The sequence below is a fragment of the Larimichthys crocea genome, chromosome XII, assembly GCF_000972845.2.
Source record: "Larimichthys crocea isolate SSNF chromosome XII, L_crocea_2.0, whole genome shotgun sequence".
NCBI classification, from domain to species: Eukaryota; Metazoa; Chordata; class Actinopteri; family Sciaenidae; genus Larimichthys; species Larimichthys crocea.
The window spans coordinates 4,877,234-4,894,894 of NC_040022.1; the positions used below are offsets into that span (position 1 = coordinate 4,877,234).

The window sequence follows — 17,661 nt, forward strand, 5'->3', positions numbered from 1 at the left end:
GCCATGATGTCCCTGATGCTAATTTCTACCCTAATAATTCTGTTTAGGTTGTTTCTGCTGTGGCATTGGTCATCCTTGGTAGTGGGGTATTCTATGTTCAGGTTTCTCCTAGGCTGAGCAAGCCCCAAGAGGATGAATCTTACTGACTCTAGTGATTCCCTTACTTTTTCTCTCTTATTCAGTGTAATAGCATAAAACTTCTTAGATGGACCAGCACGAAATGTTGTATATTCATTCATGTTCCCCTGAGGGTGAATTAATTTATGGAATATAATTTTAGTGATCCTTTTTATCTTCCTCTTGGTCTTGATACATAACCTGGTTCATAAGAATGATGAGAAAGACATTTCTGTTAATCTCTATCTCTAGCTTTAAACTTAACTTTAAACAAAGGTCATAAAAGGTTAAAAGGTCAGAGATTTTCAGCCATGTGTTCCCCTCATTATACTCTCTACATGGACTCTTTCAACCCAAACCTGCTCAAACATGATTGGTCAACACAGTGCGGACAATAAACAGGAACCAGAACATTCCAATGCAAAAATTGTGATCCCTCGTCTACAGATTCTGCTTTTACACAAGTATCTATTTATAGAGACTAGAAGAGTTCTAAGCGTTGAATCGGGCCTGCCGACTGTATTTTGCCAAGTTCTGGGTTAAACTAGCATGATGAACCTGGTATTGCTACATAGTAGTATTGTATTGCTGTGCCTAAGTACAACTCAGATTGAGATTGGGGAACATTACACAATATAAAACACAATATAACAATACCCTGTTTTGAAGTAGCAAGGACTACTTTCCCCGCAGTGCTTGAATGTAGATGGTTTCCTTCCTCAGGAGGTTTTCAGAAAGGCAAACATGACAAGCTGTCAAGCTCCATGCTAATAAAAAGTCAATAAAAATTTATGTTGCTGTTGACTTAATTTGTGTTACGAGAGTAATAGATGAGGCCAACTCACTGGTGATTTTTTTTTAGTCCAGGCCATGGATTCTCAACCTTAATTTGTGTTTTAAAGTAGATCACATAAATGTTTTCATTGATTTAGACAGATCTGGTGTCGTACTCATTGACAACGATTTCACCTGAGAGAGCCCACCAATCATAGCTTTTTTTGGACTCACAATGGTGACATTATACTCCAGGACAAGGCCAGAAAATGGCGACAAGTGTCAGTTTATCTCAGGTTGCCTAGCGATTTAGTTGCTGATTGCAACCACCTTGTCTCAGCCTCTTTTGGTTTGTCCTTTCTGGGCTACTGTAGAAACATTGCAGACTGTGTTTGACGTTCACTCCTTTGAGTTATTTGGTCAGGACTATGGAGCAAAAGATTCATCGTCTTTTTTTAAATTATGGACTGATAGGTAACTCACTGAGTGGTTAGTTTTGGTGATGTCATTCTTCATCATCAGCATACTAACTACTCCTAACTACTAACAATCAGAAAAATCTAATTCTGCTGGTTGTGAATAAAGGCTTTCAGGCGTGTAACTGCATGCACAAACATTTATGTACATGCAAGCTTGCAGCCAAGAATTTACAGATACAGATGGAAGTGTGCAGGTTCACAAAATGATAGCTAGAGATACAAAACCCTGTTTTCATATACATACTTTTGAATGATGTAATATTCCATAAATATTGTGGTAATGGAGATAGCTGGTATCTGTTTGTTGTTGTTTCCTTTGTTTTGCTCTCCCGCTCTCAAATTCGCAGTTGCCTATTGTATCTGATAGGAAACTGGCCAGGAAAGGAAGTGTTAACACTCTGTGTTGTTTCTTTTCATGTGAAATGCTACTAGCAGTTTGAAATGTATTTGTACCCATGCAGTGTGTGCGTTCAGTAATCCTAACACTTGTCTCAAGGAAATTCTCAGATGAACTCTGTGTTTAAGACACATAAGCTGAGACTGTGACTTTCTTGAGCTGTTATTGGAGGAAGGCATGAAAATAGCAATGATTTATGGTTATGATGATTTGTTTTGGCCTGTTTTGTCCATTTTTCTTGGCCTGACAGAAATAGGCACCTGCTGGAAGAAAAACTTAAACACTTATTAGGCTTTGGTCGTCTCTCGGTTATTTAGCTACCATTCAAACTTTTCCTGTCACACACTATTAAGTCACTTTTATGTTATACAAATAAAGTCCATCTGTCCTAAAGTATACCCTTGCCTTGTTTGTTTGTCTTTTTCCATCCTTGTGTGAGTTTTTGTGGGATTCTCAGCTGTTATTTTTAGCCATGCTGGGTGCATGGGATAGCAATAACAATTTGCGTGTGGTCTGCCACTTTGGTCCAGACTCTTGTGATTAGTGTTGCACGCAGGATTGAACTCTTCAAATATCTATTTTTGCTTATTGTGTCCATTGTAGGGCAAACCACCTTTTCCAACCACCAAACTGGGCCCCTAAAATGTACCTTCAGCTCTACAGCACCTTCATGCTCACCTATGCGCTCACGCATACACCTATTTATTTAGTTTTATTGACTTTGAAATCCCATTTATGTGTATATAGACCTGTGTTTCTTAATGTATTTATTTCTAATAGAAAGAACATTGACTTGCTTAGTTATTGAAACAAGCTAACTTGCCTTGTTCTCAATGAGATTATCTGATTAAAGTTATAGGCTGTATATTTGAATTGCTAGCATCCCCCATAAATCATCACATGACAACTCATGTATCAGTAAAATGCTACGTGCACACTGATCAATCTGTATTAAGAACCTAATAATGTTATATGTATATTAATAAATTAGGGCAAATTGTGTCACTAATTCATTAGGTTGATAATACTTATTAGTAGGATTTTAATGCAGGACTAAGCAAAGGATCTAAGTACATATTCTAATGTCTCTGAAATTGTAAGAGCAATAGAATCAAGTTTCTCTGTTTCTCTGGAATTTCCTCCCCACTTACAGACTTTGAAAAATGGTCAGCAGTTATCTAAAGTATGCATGATTTGTAGTTAATGAGCTAGCACATGGCAGCCTCAGTGGCAGCCAAAGTTGCTTGAGTTTCAGGGAGTTGTAGAGTTCACTCTGACCTTTTATGACCTCATTTCAGAGAGAAGATTCCCCACCAGGCACAATTAAGATACTGTAGAGGGAATTTGTAGAGAACCTTTCTTGGTCATATAATCAAATAACTTTAATTCCAAGAAAATAATTCAGTTTGGGAATTTTTCAGTTTTTTTAACTCATGTGTGAGTGTTTAGTATGGAGCTAGATCCATGTTTAGCACAGCTTAACATACAGACTGTAAGCAGGGGCAGGTAAGCAAACCGTTGACATGGTGCAGACTTTGTTAGCTCTCTGTAGATGTTTAACGGATTATCTGTATAAAGTATAAGTGACATTCATAAAGACGAGTGAAATTCAGTGTTGAAACTTCTACTAACAGCCAAACATCAAGCAAGTGCAACAACATATGATATGGCAGCCAGATAATATTAATCACTAGTCCAAAAGCAAGTAGCCCAGTTCAATGTGTGTCCTTTAGTCTTTAACTTTTACGAAGCTCTTGCCAATGACTAAAAGTCAGCTCCAGATTTATTTGGGTTAAACTGGTGGCTTCTTGCTTGGTTTTCTCTACTTAGCGTCCTTTGTCAACTTCACGTCTGTTGTAATGTCCATAAAGGTTGCTGAAGCCGGTTAGATTGCCCACTTGCCCAGCTTCAGTTCTGGCACAACACTGACACCGCTTCACTCAGCATTCATCTGCACCCCAGGCCTTAAAACCTCCTCTTCTTGATGGTCAGTAACATCTGTGGTACAAACACTAACACTCCCCCGGTGCTCTGAGCTCACAGTTGAGCTATAACAAACTGAGGTAACATTAGCTAACAGCAGCTACACTTTGCAGCAGTTTACTTTACTGTCCATCCGAAAACTCTGCAGGTGATCGTACTCAGACTACAAAGTTGCATAATGCAGAAAGGCATCATTCACACCAGTGTAACATCAAAATGATTTATAATCTGTTATTTTATGGTAGAAAATTACACAATGTTGTTTTAACCACTGACCACCACAACTGTTGAACCTGAAATGTTACACAGTGTTACCAACGTTTTTGTTGGATTCTTAATCGCCTTTGTTTTTCACATCCTGCCACTGGCTTTCTTCAACAAGCCACAGTGGAATTCACTGAGGCAAAAAAACAGTTACCATGTTTGACTTTAGGGACACACACACACATACACACACACGTGCAAACAATCACTGAACCTTAAATGCCCTCCACTCAAATCCATCCTCTGAATCTGTTCCCATGAAGTATGTAGAGAGGGGCGGGTGGGTATGTGTGTGTGTGTGTGTGTGTGTGTGGTGGGAGGTGAGGGGGTTAGACTTACTTTGCTGGTCAGGTTTCAGTTTCCTCCCTCTTGACAAAACTCACATATGTGTGTGTGTGTGTGTGTGTGTACGTGTGTGCATGTGTGTATTCTCAGCCTCGTCTGAACTTCTCTAACAATGCTATCAAAATGCATTCTACAAAATCGTGTGATAATCTGGTGTGTGTCTGTGTGTAAAGACCTCCAGATCTCTTCTTGAACAAATAATCTCTTCTTTTTATTTTGAAAGGAAACAACAACCACAAAAATATTCTTCAGGATGTTGCACTGTAAAAAAAAACAACCATAGGTCATATCTAGTGACTGGACTATCAATGTGCTCTCAAGGACATAACTGAGAACTGATTGCACCTCACTGTAAAGCTTTGTTTATGCTCAACACAGTGGACCTCGCATGAGGTGGACATTGTCACACTTTTTGCACACTTGCTATGCACACGGAGCTTTTAATTTCAAGACTGACAAGTTTGAAGGTTTTGTGGTTTATTGTTTATTTCTAACTGTGTTGAAACCAAAAGTTTACCGTGTCGGTAGAAGATAATATCACAATACGACTGAGAACATGACTGTCACGAATACTGATAAAAGCACCTTTTACCTCCGGAATTAAGAATTTAAGTAATGAATTCATTTTTACTATTATTATGTCTTAAACACATGTTTGAATAAATGATATTTCAATATCAGAATCAAATTGTTGTCAGGATTTTCAACCTTTATTTTACCAGATTACATTTGTTGTTTTCAGTGTCTCACAAGAGCATAAACAAAGCTTAAAAGACTTCTTTACAACTATTCATTTTTGAAAGATCTGATCTGATACAGAATGAATCAGAAATCAGGTAGATGTTCAGTAGTCCCAACCTGAAGCCACATTAAAGATTGATCCTGCTTTGGATTGTATCGGTTGTATCTGTCAGTGCACACATTTACACACAGCTGACTGTACAGTGTCAGTTTACAATGTTTAAATCACAGTTTATAACACAGTGGTTCATCAGTAACAAACACATAGAGCAATCTTTCTCAGTGCCAATCTGGATAGATATTGATTTCATAAAAGCAAAAAGGATTTCAAACATGACAACCTTTTACAATAAGGGTACAGATGATATACTTCTACTAATGCAGGATGTATCATGAATTCCTGTTTCCCACCACAAACAAATGATCAGATCACTATGACTTTATGTGATTAGTTCATACTTAAAGGGATAGTTTGGGTTTTTTTTTAAGTTGGATTGTATGAGGTACTTATAAACAGTCACCTACAATAGAGAGTGGAACTCGCTACTGGTTTGGACAAGCAAACTGATGTCGGATGTCGAAAGTAGAGCAACCCACTGCTGTGGACATGTCAGCATAAAAACCTGTTATAGCTACATAAAAAATAAAATATCCATTAGAGTATATGCTATAGTTAGCATATTATTACCACTTTACCTTGCCATCAGTGCTGCAGTTTAAGTAAAGGCTGTCTAATGGGAAGGTAAAGCAGCGAGAATATACTCACTATAGTCTACGGATAATGGAGACCCTGTCCACAGCAGCTTTGCTCTACTGTGTCAGGTCCTTCTGACCATTGTCTACTGTAGGTAACACACTGACTATGCCTCAGTGCCTCATACAACCCCATTTAAAAAAACAAAAAACAAGAAAAAAACTTGAATGGGGCGGTTACATAACATGAGACCAAGACATGTGAACTTAACCGTTAATCACAGGAGTTCATCATACATTGTGTATTAGTTGCATTAAATCATCATGAGGCTTGTATTACTTAATTATATGATTTGTACCATTATTATAAAGTATTGAAATGATGACATATGATACCCTCTTTGCTTACAAAATCTTAAATCATAGACCACATTTAGGATGATATCATCATATGCTTTTATAAAAAAAGGTTACTGATAAAATATCAGCTTGCAGTGTATAGTCTTAAAAGTAGTAAAAGTAAGTAAAGTAATACATTTCAAACTAGTAAAATTGAACTAGTGGTGGCATAACCCTTATTCCTGTTAACCTAATAATAACTACAACTTTGCTTTTTATTTTGATAATGACAAATTCACATTTTCAGTTTTATAGATGTAATCACTCAACTACAAATCAGAAAGCAAACAAAAACTGTCAAGAGGCATTGCTAACCTTAGTGATACCACCAAAAAGGCACAAGACTTTAAGACTCTACTGCCATGCAAGCATCTCTGAGCAATGACGTGAAGCAAAACGTGCTCATGCAAAGCAGGTGCGATATTCCAGTAACTACAGTGACCAGCTGTTTTAGGAAATTACTGAGCTTTTTTTTTTTTTTTTAATAAAATACATGTTTTGAGTAGGAACCACTGGGCTTGGAGCTGAGGGTAAGAACGACTTTTATTGGGTTTTGTTGACCGTCAGAAAAACATAGAATAGTAGCACCTTACTAAAGACGATTTGTCAGTGATCGGCGAAAAGCGCTAATGAGCAAATGGTGGTTTGTGTAAAGAAAAATGAAATGTCATCAGGTAAGGTAGCACTGCAGCTGCTGATAGTAAAGATTCTTTCAATTAACTACTGAAACATGATGATAGTACTAAATGCAGAATCTAATACAATGTAGCTATAACAGATATTTTGTTTTGATTGATTGAGGATTAAATTATACCATAATCTTGATTCCTTAGCCACACATTGCTCTTTCTAACTGTGAACTGTGCCAAGGCGTGCCAAACTTCATGCAAACCAGGTTGAACAAAGGTGAGAAACAAAGGTCAGCTGAACTTTGGATTGAAGTTTGCTCAGTGTAGCGAAAAAAATGTTGGACCATTGGAAATAATGGGTTTCAGAGTACGGTCACGTTGTGTCTGAAATGGCGTAATCAGGGGAATGGTGGTCATGGACGATTTGCATGTTTCCAGTTTCCGTGCTGTACATTGATTTTTCATATTAGTAGTTAAATGTTAGAAGATTGGAAATGGTTGTAAAATCTTACAAGCTTTGAAATGTGACCAGCAGTTATGTACTGTAAAATATGCATGATTGTAGTTAATGAGGTAGCACATGCCAACCTCAGTAACAGCCAAAATTACTGCTATTTCAGGGACACTGGTGTGTTGTGTCCTCACCAGCAAGATTAGAATAGAGGAAATCTGTAGAGGACTCATTATTTGTGATGGAGTACTTTTCTTGGCTTTCTTTATATAGGCAAATAATTCATGTCTATGTCTTAAATACGGAGCTCGATTTAGGCTGTAGTTAGACTAGCTTAGCACAAAATCTGTAAGAAGGACATATGGGAGTTTTTGTTAAGCACATCCTGATTCCAGGATATTCTTCTTATCTCTCTCTTGGGAAAAAAAAACCTTTACTTGATTATTTGCTTAGTGCTGCTTTAAAAAACAAGTTGCACAAATAATTTGCCATTCCAAACCGCTTCCTAAACATGCTAACACTGACACAACCTCCTTGATAGATCAGTATAACCCCAAGCACAAGCCTCTTAAGCTATTTCCTCTAAGTTCTCAATAAATCAGTCTTCAAACTTCATGACTCCTTCAAAGCCGTTATAGGTGAAAGGTTCCAGCACGGGGCTGCAGGTCTCCTTAGCAAGGCAGGCCATCCTGTTGTTTTCACAGCTGTTCTCACTGCCAGGCTTAATGTACACCGAATCAGCAGAGTGGATGGACGGGTCCTCATCAAAGTAGTTGTGGGGTCGCAGCAGGACCCCGCCCCCATTGCCCACTGTTACCGTGTTGGGGATGTCCTCGGCGTGGGGGATGTGGAGAAAGCCAGTGGTCACCCAGGCAACCAGGTCCTGCAGGCACGATTTCATACGCATCATGTAAAATCCTTCAGCTACTTTATCCAGTTTCAAAATTATATACCCTACTATTTTACCCACCTGGTCTTCAATGCTTTCATCGTCTGCAATGTACTTGCTGAAGTCGACAGCTGGACTCCAGATGTTGTTTTGACTGTACAGACTGCTGCTGGTCTGCTCTGAGTCCTTATACTTGGTGATAGCAACCTTATACCTGGAGACAGACAGAAGAGGTGTAGAGGGGGATATCATTGGATGGCCAGCAGAGCCACACTTGAAGATCTCAGGCTGTGTTCTTCAATGAGAACATTTTTTTAGAAACATTTTCACTTTTTTAATACCTTTGCAAGGCAACTCCAGCATTAAGGTTAGGGAAACATCACTTTTTAGACATCCACAGCTCCTAGTGACACTGAACTGAGGATATCTAAAATGTAACCAAGGGCCTGACTTTGCAATCTCCTAAAGCAAAACTACATGACCTATGTTGAACTTGTATTTTATACAGAGTATAATAAAACCATTTCACAACACTTGTCATGTTCACTTATTTACACACTGATGGCAGAGGCTACAACTATCCAAAGTAACAGGCTTGTCCATACACTGCATCGGGAGCATTTTGCCGTTCAGTATTTTACCCAAGGACACTTCGACTGGGGTTGGGAATGAAATGAGCGATGACTGGATGATCGGCTCTACCACCTGAGCCACAGTTGCCCCTGTGCCCTCTGTAGTCTGAGCAGTCCAAAACCCAAAAGACATTTAGCTGATTGTCATGAGATATGTCAAAGAGAATTTCAGATCTTGTGTCTAACATTAGTTAATCATAACCTATCAGGTATGGGTTTATTTTCTGCAGATGTTCTGATTAAAATTGAGACCAAACTTTTCTTTGACTGAATATGAGACTACAATACATAAGACTTTGTTCAAATTATCTATTTTTAGCTATGATAGGACACTGGTCACTGGTAGCGTGAATTAATCAAGAGTGATTACGTGCAATCAATACATTCACATTCAGTTCGTGAGGAGAGACAAAAACGACTGAGACACCCTCATCACTGTTTATAAATAGAAACTGACAGTGATCCAACATTGAATTATTATAAAGTTTAGGACATCAGGGTGTGCATGTGTCTTCCTGTCTTGTAGGTACTTTGACCAAGAAAAAGTCCACACAGAAACACAAACATACAGTCTGGCTCCAGGACTTCTCTGTCTACAGGGGGTCCCGTCCTCTTATTGTTATTTTCTAAGAAGCTGCATAACAAGTACTGACTGATTTTCACTGCAATGTTTATATATAAAATAAGTTTTAATTGGGAATCCTGGAGGTCATATTCTTAGATACTCCAGTCAGCAAAGCATGTCTTGTCTAACACAACTTAGACAAAGTGTTCAGCTTTAACTTTTGGGATTTTTTAGCTTTTTTTGACAGTCTCACCTGGCCCACGACATGCTCCTCTCCTCTGGCTCGCTCTCTGGGAGGTGATCTCCAGTGAAGCTGAATACCTGCAGCCTGTAGGAGCGCTGGTGACCCCATTTGTTGGTCTTATTGCTGGCAATGTGGAGGTAGCGAGGAGTCTTGGTGCCGTAACGCAGAGCCGCCTCCTGTAGCGGTGTCACGGTATATGTTAGTCCCACTAGATTCAAGAGTTACTTTGTTGACTGCAGGGCTGGTAGATTATGAGTTTGTTAATATATAGTATATCATAGACTTTTAAAAGACAGCGTCTTTAGCTGCCTGTAAAATAAACACATTATTACAACATAACCAGCTGTGTATTAGTGCATATTAAGTTCATATTTTTTGATAAGGAGAAACAAGTCTTTGTGGCAATATCAGAAATGTTGCTTTTTCACTCAGCCCCTAAAGGAGCACGTTGGTGTTGGCAGGCTGAGCCCCAGCAGGGGACCAGAGGGGTAAAACAAACTTGTGCTGCATCTTGCAGATTATTTGCCGACGGTGTGACACCAGCATTTAAACTGGCCAAGAAAACAGCTGCAGGTATGTTTACATGTGGTTTGATTTGCTGCAGCAGACAAGATAATTTGCCATCTAGCTTGTAAACTGACATTAGCAGTGAGCTTTTCCCTGGTTGATGTTTGCTTGATCGCTCGTTTAACAAGCTAAGATACAAGGTAAGATGGAAAGGAAATGTGGTTTGTTTGAAGTAGTAGGTTATTAATTGATATGTTGGCTGCTATCCTCAGTTCTTTTTGTCTGAGACCAAGACAAACCAAGTAAATATACAAGACCGAGACCGATTTCAAATTCTACAATGGCCACACATGTGACAAAAATGTTGCATTAATAAACTCAGTAGTAAACAATTTGAAGAAAATATTATTCCTCATGAATGTATACATTTCTGCAACAAGTCCATCAAAATCTAATAAAATGTAACCAGTGGTGTGAAGTTGAGATTGCTATATGTACAACAGATGCATATTTATGCTATTTATAATCATAGCTGTTTACAATACCTGGATAATAACGCATATTCAGACATGCAGTCAACACAGTGGGACGGTCATGTTGCCTCCTTCCTGTCAAAAGCCTGAATGTAGTTCATGTTGCACACTGTTGCTTATCCCTGTTCCCGCCCTTGAATATTTCAAAAAATAAGTTGAAGGCAGACCTGTTCTGTTTTGAGCTGCTTCTCCACCAGCTGCGGGACCATGGCGTAGTGATCAGTCTTCCATGGAAGCGACACATTGACGTATTCCATGTCTTTGGTCTGGAAGACATTCCTCTCTCCTGCAGAGGCAATGATGCAAATATGTTTGCAACAATATTTATGTTCTGTTGTAGTTTCCACACCAAATGAGCGCTACATTGTGAATTTTGATGCTCTTGTAGATCCATGTCAGCTGGTTATTTATTTATTTTCATTTTTATATAAATGTAACTTGCACTCACCAATATTTTGTCTCTATAAAGCACCAAATCACACGAGAAACCTACAGACAATTCAAACCAAATCTGAGGTTCCACTCGAGCATTTTGGAGTCATTCAGCTCATTGTTTTGTTTTTACAGCTCTTACACCTACAGTTCAGACTGTGTGGTCTGAGAATTAGATATTGCTTACTGTGCATATTTTTGCATATCAAACCACAATAAATAAACATAGAAGTTCTCTCACTGATTATGGCTCATCCCTGTTCCTGTTTGAAAGCCTGCACATTAAAGGCATCACTTGACTTCATCACCTGTTATCTATCTGAGGTCTGGTGTTGTCACAACAGCCACTGATAACAGGCTATAAATCATCTCTTTTTTTTACTCTTTAGCAGCCAGAACGCTTTAGACCTGCATGGGAGATCAAATAGTTACAATTGGCTGTCTGGTAGACTGTTTTGGACAAGCAGTTTTTCATCACTGGTTGGAAACCAAAGAAGGTCTTGACAGTGAGCTTTGCCAGATTGACACTGACTATAAATACATTTTTACATTTTGAACTGAAGCATCCTGGTTATGGATTTATCATACATAAACATGTATAAATGTAATACTGCCACTCACCCAACACATCCAGGTCCACTTTAAAGTTGATGAAGTGGGTGTGGATGTTCCCCAGTACATTTTCCGCCACCTGGTGTCCGTATTTCTGACTACCGTCCACCAGGTATGAAGAGGAGATATATCCGGTGGCGTGCACCTTGGCCTCCACTGCTCCGGTCTGATAGAAGATGAAATCCCACATGTAGTCATAGTTTCCTATAGCTGTGATCGTCCTGAACACCAGGGCGCTGTTCACCATCCCCCCGTAACTTTTGTGGAAGAAGTCACCGAAGTGCCTCCGCAGGGGCTGCCCCATGTTGTGCTCAAAGATGCAGATTGAATTCCTGTATCTGACCGGGGCTTGGACATCGATGTAGCGGTATGTGTCCACGTAGGTGGCTTCGTAGGGACAATCCACGCCACGGGCCAGTTCGTGCGCAAAGCGTCCTATGCCGATGCTCGAGTCCAGAAACTTGGTCAGTATCATCCCTGGAGTCAAAGAACCGTACACCGACATGGCCTCCTGCACGCTCAGCTCGTAGGCTATCCTCTCGTTCTTGAAGCGCACATCAAACACCTTCATGCCCGTGAGAGAGCTCAGCCCGAAGGCGAAGCTCCAGTCCAGGTACAGGACATGGTTGTTGCTGACGCTGTAGCGCTTCCCCTCTGCGTAAAACAGCTGCGGGCCGATCTGCAGAGGTTTGTTTTTGGGTTTTAGTGAATCATAGTCAGGCGACTTCTTGTAAGCTATTTTCTTAACAGACATCGCATCATATTTCTGTTTAAGTTCTTCCACGGTGTTGAAGTACTGGCCGTTATAAAGCAGCATCTCCACTTTCCATTGTGACGCGTCGACGCTGCCGTGGTCAACCAGCACCTCAAAGCCCACCGGGTGGATGTACATGCCGCTCACATCTCTGAAGAAAGATATCCAGGTTTTTCTGTCCCCGGATCGGAGTCCGCGGGGCATCTGCTCGAACGGGTTCAGTTTCTTGTTCTCATCCACGTCGAAGCTCTCTTTCATGAGCTTCTTCAGTTTGGAGAAGACCTCAGCATCCAAAAACTTAAAAAGCAAATTGTATTCCCCGATGGTGACCGTGCGCGCGTTTATTGGCAGTGTAATACCGTACTTCTCCAGAGTGACATCTCTGATGTATGTCGGATTGGGCAGAGGCCCTACTACGTACTCCTTAATGTAGCCTTTGGAGCCGTGGAAGACCACTGCCGTCGCCTCTCTGACCGGCTTTGGAGATGTTTCGCTCAAATAAGCCAGCACGTCCACTTTTTTAGGCAGAGATAGGTCTATCAAAAATAAAAAGTTTTCCGATGGAGTGGTGGCCTGGTTGATGGATATGTTCAAGCTTTTATCCTTGAGCATGTACTGCTGGACCTGCAAGTACTCCTCCCGGGTGAGGTCAGCGAACACGAGGCTGCGCTTGTCGTGTTTGCCCCGCAGCGGGTGGACACGCTGAGCGGAACATTTTGGCGTCCTGCTCGAGTGGATACCGATCAGGACGATGTTGAGAATGATGGAGACGAGGACAAAGAGGATGAGCGCCCATTTCACTAGAGAGTTCATCCTCCTCTCTACCATTACGCGCGGCCTTGAGAAGGGGAGAAGAGGAATGAACTCTGGGTAAACAGTAAGCGGCCAGACGATTTTGGAAATGAGAGGCGCGCCCCTCAACTCTGCCGTTTCCCACCCTTCTCAGTACAGATCCCATGAGCCCTTGCCCCTCCCTCCCGCTTGAATGAGTTATAGAGTTATGGCACTACAGTTTCATCCAGCCTCTATTCAGCTACACTGGCCAACATCATTTTACGCACGCTGTTGAAGTGTTTTACGCACGTTATTTAAAGACAAAATAACGCTGTGTTAGCGTTCTGGCAGCTTAAATCAAACAATCCCAAAATATCCAGGTCATTGCTAAAGTTGGAATACACCTACATCCTCCACAGACACGATTCCATATTTGCAAGCAAACTTTTATGCACATATTTCCATTTATCCAAATTCGAAAGAATGACTTTCACCTCTACCCTTTCTTTCAGATTTCAACTTGACGTCTTATTTTCAGTTCGCTACATTGACATGACATGCACACTAAATACAATTGTGTTTCTAAAGAATATAAACGAATGGAAATAGTGGAATTTTGGTTTTCTTGTGTTGTGTCCATAAGTACACCAATCTGACTGTACACATACATTAATGTCAGAAGCTTCACATATACAGATTAAATATACTTATACTAAATTACCCCAGCAGTCAATTTTCTGAGCACTTAAAAAGATCACAAATACTTAAAAAATAATAATAATAATTGTATAACTGTCCAACTTTATTTTCTGAAAATCGTATTTCCCTACAAAGAGATTAAAGTTGTCTTAAAGCCTTTTCACACTGCCAGGTGTGTAATCCTGGTAGAGACTTCTAAATTCCATTTGATATACTTTTAATGCTTTAAATTTTAAGATATTCAAGTATATTTATATCAAGTTAGTCTTAGTGAGTGACTGTCTTGAATTGTTAATCTGTGATAAACAATAAAGTTGCATTGTAGTTGTATCAAATGAATGGCTATTTACTCAGTAACTGAGTGGGATTAGAAAAGTTTGTCAACTTTAAATCCTGTAATCATCATTTACAGAACTTTCAGTTCAGTTGACTCTTTTACCATTGGATTGTTTACTCATTTTTAAGGTCCAGTGTGTCAGATTTAGGGGGCTGTATTTACAGAATAGTGCAGAAACTATGTTTTATAAACTATATTAGTGTATAATCACATGAAAATAATTACCTTATAATGATCATTTTATATCTACAGGTGGGTCCTGAACTGCTGTGTTTCTACAGTAGCTGAGAACAGACAAACTAAACAGTGGCTCTAGATGGGGACTTTCATATTTCTATGCATTTCGACCACCATAGTTCTTCACACTATGATGGAGAGGGCAACGTTAGATGCCATTAAATCCTACTCACTGCTCCTTTAAATGACCAAATAAAATGATCTAAAAACATTGTTGTTCACACCACAGCATGCATTGCATTAAGGTTAAAGCGCTACAGGAATCTTTGTGTTTTTCTTTGCGTATAAAAGAGTTACATGATGGAGATTAACAGTGCAAACCGTGATGAAGATAGATATGTACTGCACACTTATTGTACAAAGCACTAAAGTAATCAGGTTCATACATAGACATAGGAGTTAACTTAAAATGTTATTTTCATTTAACTTAATCTCAGGAATCTGAGGGCACTCACCCCTCAGTTTTTGTGCAGTATACCAGATGGTTACACCCTGTGAGTTGTCTACCGTGGAAGTATTGCAATACATAAAATATGTGTCAGACTTCTTGCACAAGCTTGAAACTCCATTTCCAAATGTTGTTGCTTAGACTTGCTTATTTGACTTTCACTTCAGTATCTACTTCAGTAAGTTAACACATAATGGATCATACCGCAGAGACGGAGGGTATTTGTGCATCGGACACTGCATCATTTAGAGTCCTGTTCGCCTTACAATCGATGTTCTGCATACAAAACACACTAACTATATAGTATGGGCAATCAAGAGGACAAAGTTATATCCATTTGCTTCAGTTTATCCAGAGTCAGATCAGGTCAGGACCCAAATGGTCCAATACAACATCCACATTGCTGCTGATGCTGAACCAATCCGTCGGTCCATTTCATGCTCCATTTTCCTGTCACTTGTGAACAAGACCCCAAGATAGTTGAGGAAGCAACTCGCCCCCAAAATGTAAACATATTGTATGTATGTGAAGAACAGATCCGGGAGGACACCAAGCAACTTCAGGTGTCACCACACAAAACTCCTCTCCACTATGGAAACCTGGAAAAAAGGACAAACTACATAAACACACAAGAGCAAAGGTCAAGCACAACATTCACACAGATGGAGAGAGAGAGAGAGAGAGAGAGGGAGAGGGAGAGAGGGAGATAATGAAGGCACCAATACAACAGGGAGAGGGAGAAACGTAGAGGTTGAATTTCCTGGAGGATCCAAAACATCTGGAATGAGGCACCGACAGCCAGCAGAGAGAGAGAGAGAGAGGAAGGAGGGGGTCCTAGGACGCCAGAGAGTCACTGAAGACTAAGAGAAAAGAGAGGATGATGAGGAAACTAGTGAGAGAGATGGGAACACAGCTGTGCTTGTGAGACACAAACAAATAGAGGGATAGAGATGTAGGTTTTCAGAAAGTTTACAGTATTCTTGTCAACAGGACAAACATGGAATATATACCAGATGGATAATGGTAACAGGTAGATGAGTTTCTAGTTTGGATGTAAAGGCCCCAACAGAGCCAGACCTTTCACATTTACTCCAGTACAAAACTATATCCTCAACCCATTAGCATCAAGGGTTTTGTAGTTGTTAAATTGTGTCTGGACTTCTCGGATGGAGGTGTGCCAGTTCGATATAACTTAATTTCCCCTAGCCAATTGAAAACCATGAGTTTAGGTTATTAGCATCCCTGATGTGGTTATATAAAGTAGATGGAGTGCCTTTTTTAAGACCAACATGTTGCAGTAAGCTTTGAATTTCCATGTTTGCGTCAGGGCTGGATCTCAGGATTGAAAGGTGACAGTGCCTGAGCTGGAGGTATTTCCATAATATGAATTTGTCAGACTGTAATATTGTTTCAGATAGTTAGATGTTCCTCTGCAGACGATCTGCCCCTAACAAAGCCTCTTTGATTGAGGTGTATTATTGTTGGAAGGATGGCACCAAGTGTGTGATATTATTTTAGTGAGTATCTTGCCATCTATATTTCCTGATGATATGGGTCTACATCTGCTACACTGCTGGGGATCTTTTCCTTCCTTTTTTTACTTTCCAAAACGCACCACAAATTGCAGCCAATGGCCTAGGGGGTATGTCATTGGATCTTTTCCAAAACTCTGATGGAAAACATCATCCCCAGGGGTACGACCTGATCTAAAACCTCTTATTCCATCTTGGACCTCTTGTAGAGAGACCTCTTTGTCCAGCAGGTCCCTCCTGGACGAGGAATGCAGGGTACCACTAAAGTTGTAAAGAACTGCTCATTGATAGAATCATGTTTAAGCTGTTGAACCCTGTGTGCCAACAATTCTCATGCTGTTGTTTGGCAAAGGAACTAGCTAATTATTTTGTTTCTTAGTGTGCTCTTATTACTCCAAGTAGTTTGGTCTTAAGATGTTTCAGCTGTTGCTGAAGTCATTTTTCAGGCTCTTTGCTCTTTTGCCCTGAGCAGTATTGAATTATTTGTCCCTTCAGACTGCCTTAAATGCGTCACAGATAATATCAGAGTTGGAGACAGAGCTGTTGTTATGTGTCCAATATTCTATGATTCTCTGATCATTTTATAATAGTGAATTATTTAAATTATTTAAACACCAGTGCATTGTTTTCTCCTTGTTATCTAAATGAGCTCTTATTATATCATCATAGCAATCAATATTCCCAATAGAAGCATTCAGGGTCAGGTTAAAATAGCTCTTGAACACTAAATATATTCAACTCTAGAATCTGATTGGCGTGTGTTGAAAAAATGTTATTATCCTTTATGCTTTCGGTATTTTTCCATTTGATGAGATGACCCAGTATGACCCTGCGGGGGCATACAAAAGGATAACTCATGCCTGCTTGGTTTTAGGGAAGTTGCAACATTGGTGTATTAACAAGATTGAAACTATGTGATGACACGCTATGGGTGTTTACTGAACCACAGAGTCTGTAAGTTGTTCCCTTGCTGCAAGTTACTATTAAATGATCCAGCTTTAAAAGTCTGATGGCATCCTGAGGGTTATTGAATAATTTTGTTAACAGTGCGGATTGGAAAAGAAACTGAAATCATTTTCTAAAGGATGTAGCATACCCCAGATGCAACTAGTAAAAGCTTGGTTTGTACCAAACATAAGAAGATTTAAACCCTTCCCACACTGAACCCACCTGATTCTCCTTCTTAAGGAGGTA

The 17,661-nt window shown here is 39.9% G+C and overlaps 1 protein-coding gene across 1 annotated transcript; it reads right to left on the reverse strand.

Moving 5' to 3' along the window:
• Positions 1-5,047: 5,047 nt before the first annotated feature.
• Positions 5,048-13,422, reverse strand: aoc2 (amine oxidase copper containing 2). Its single transcript, XM_010741185.3, has 5 exons — positions 11,696-13,422; positions 10,810-10,928; positions 9,612-9,778; positions 8,243-8,375; positions 5,048-8,155 (listed from the first exon to the last, which is right to left on the reverse strand). Exons 1-5 carry the CDS (start codon positions 13,266-13,268, stop codon positions 7,871-7,873), a joined length of 2,277 nt encoding a protein of 758 aa, XP_010739487.2. The 5' UTR covers positions 13,269-13,422; the 3' UTR covers positions 5,048-7,870.
• Between the last annotated feature and the right edge of the window lie 4,239 nt (positions 13,423-17,661).

Coding starts and splice junctions, on each gene's coding strand:
- aoc2 (XM_010741185.3), bottom strand. CDS start 13,268: ATGGTAGAGAGGAGGATGAACTCTCTAGTGAAATGGGCGCTCATCCTC. Junction 10,929..11,695: donor AGTGGACCTGGATGTGTTGG/GTGAGTGGCAGT, acceptor TTGCCTCTGCAG/GAGAGAGGAATGTCTTCCAG. Junction 8,156..8,242: donor ATGAAAGCATTGAAGACCAG/GTGGGTAAAATA, acceptor TCGTGCCTGCAG/GACCTGGTTGCCTGGGTGAC.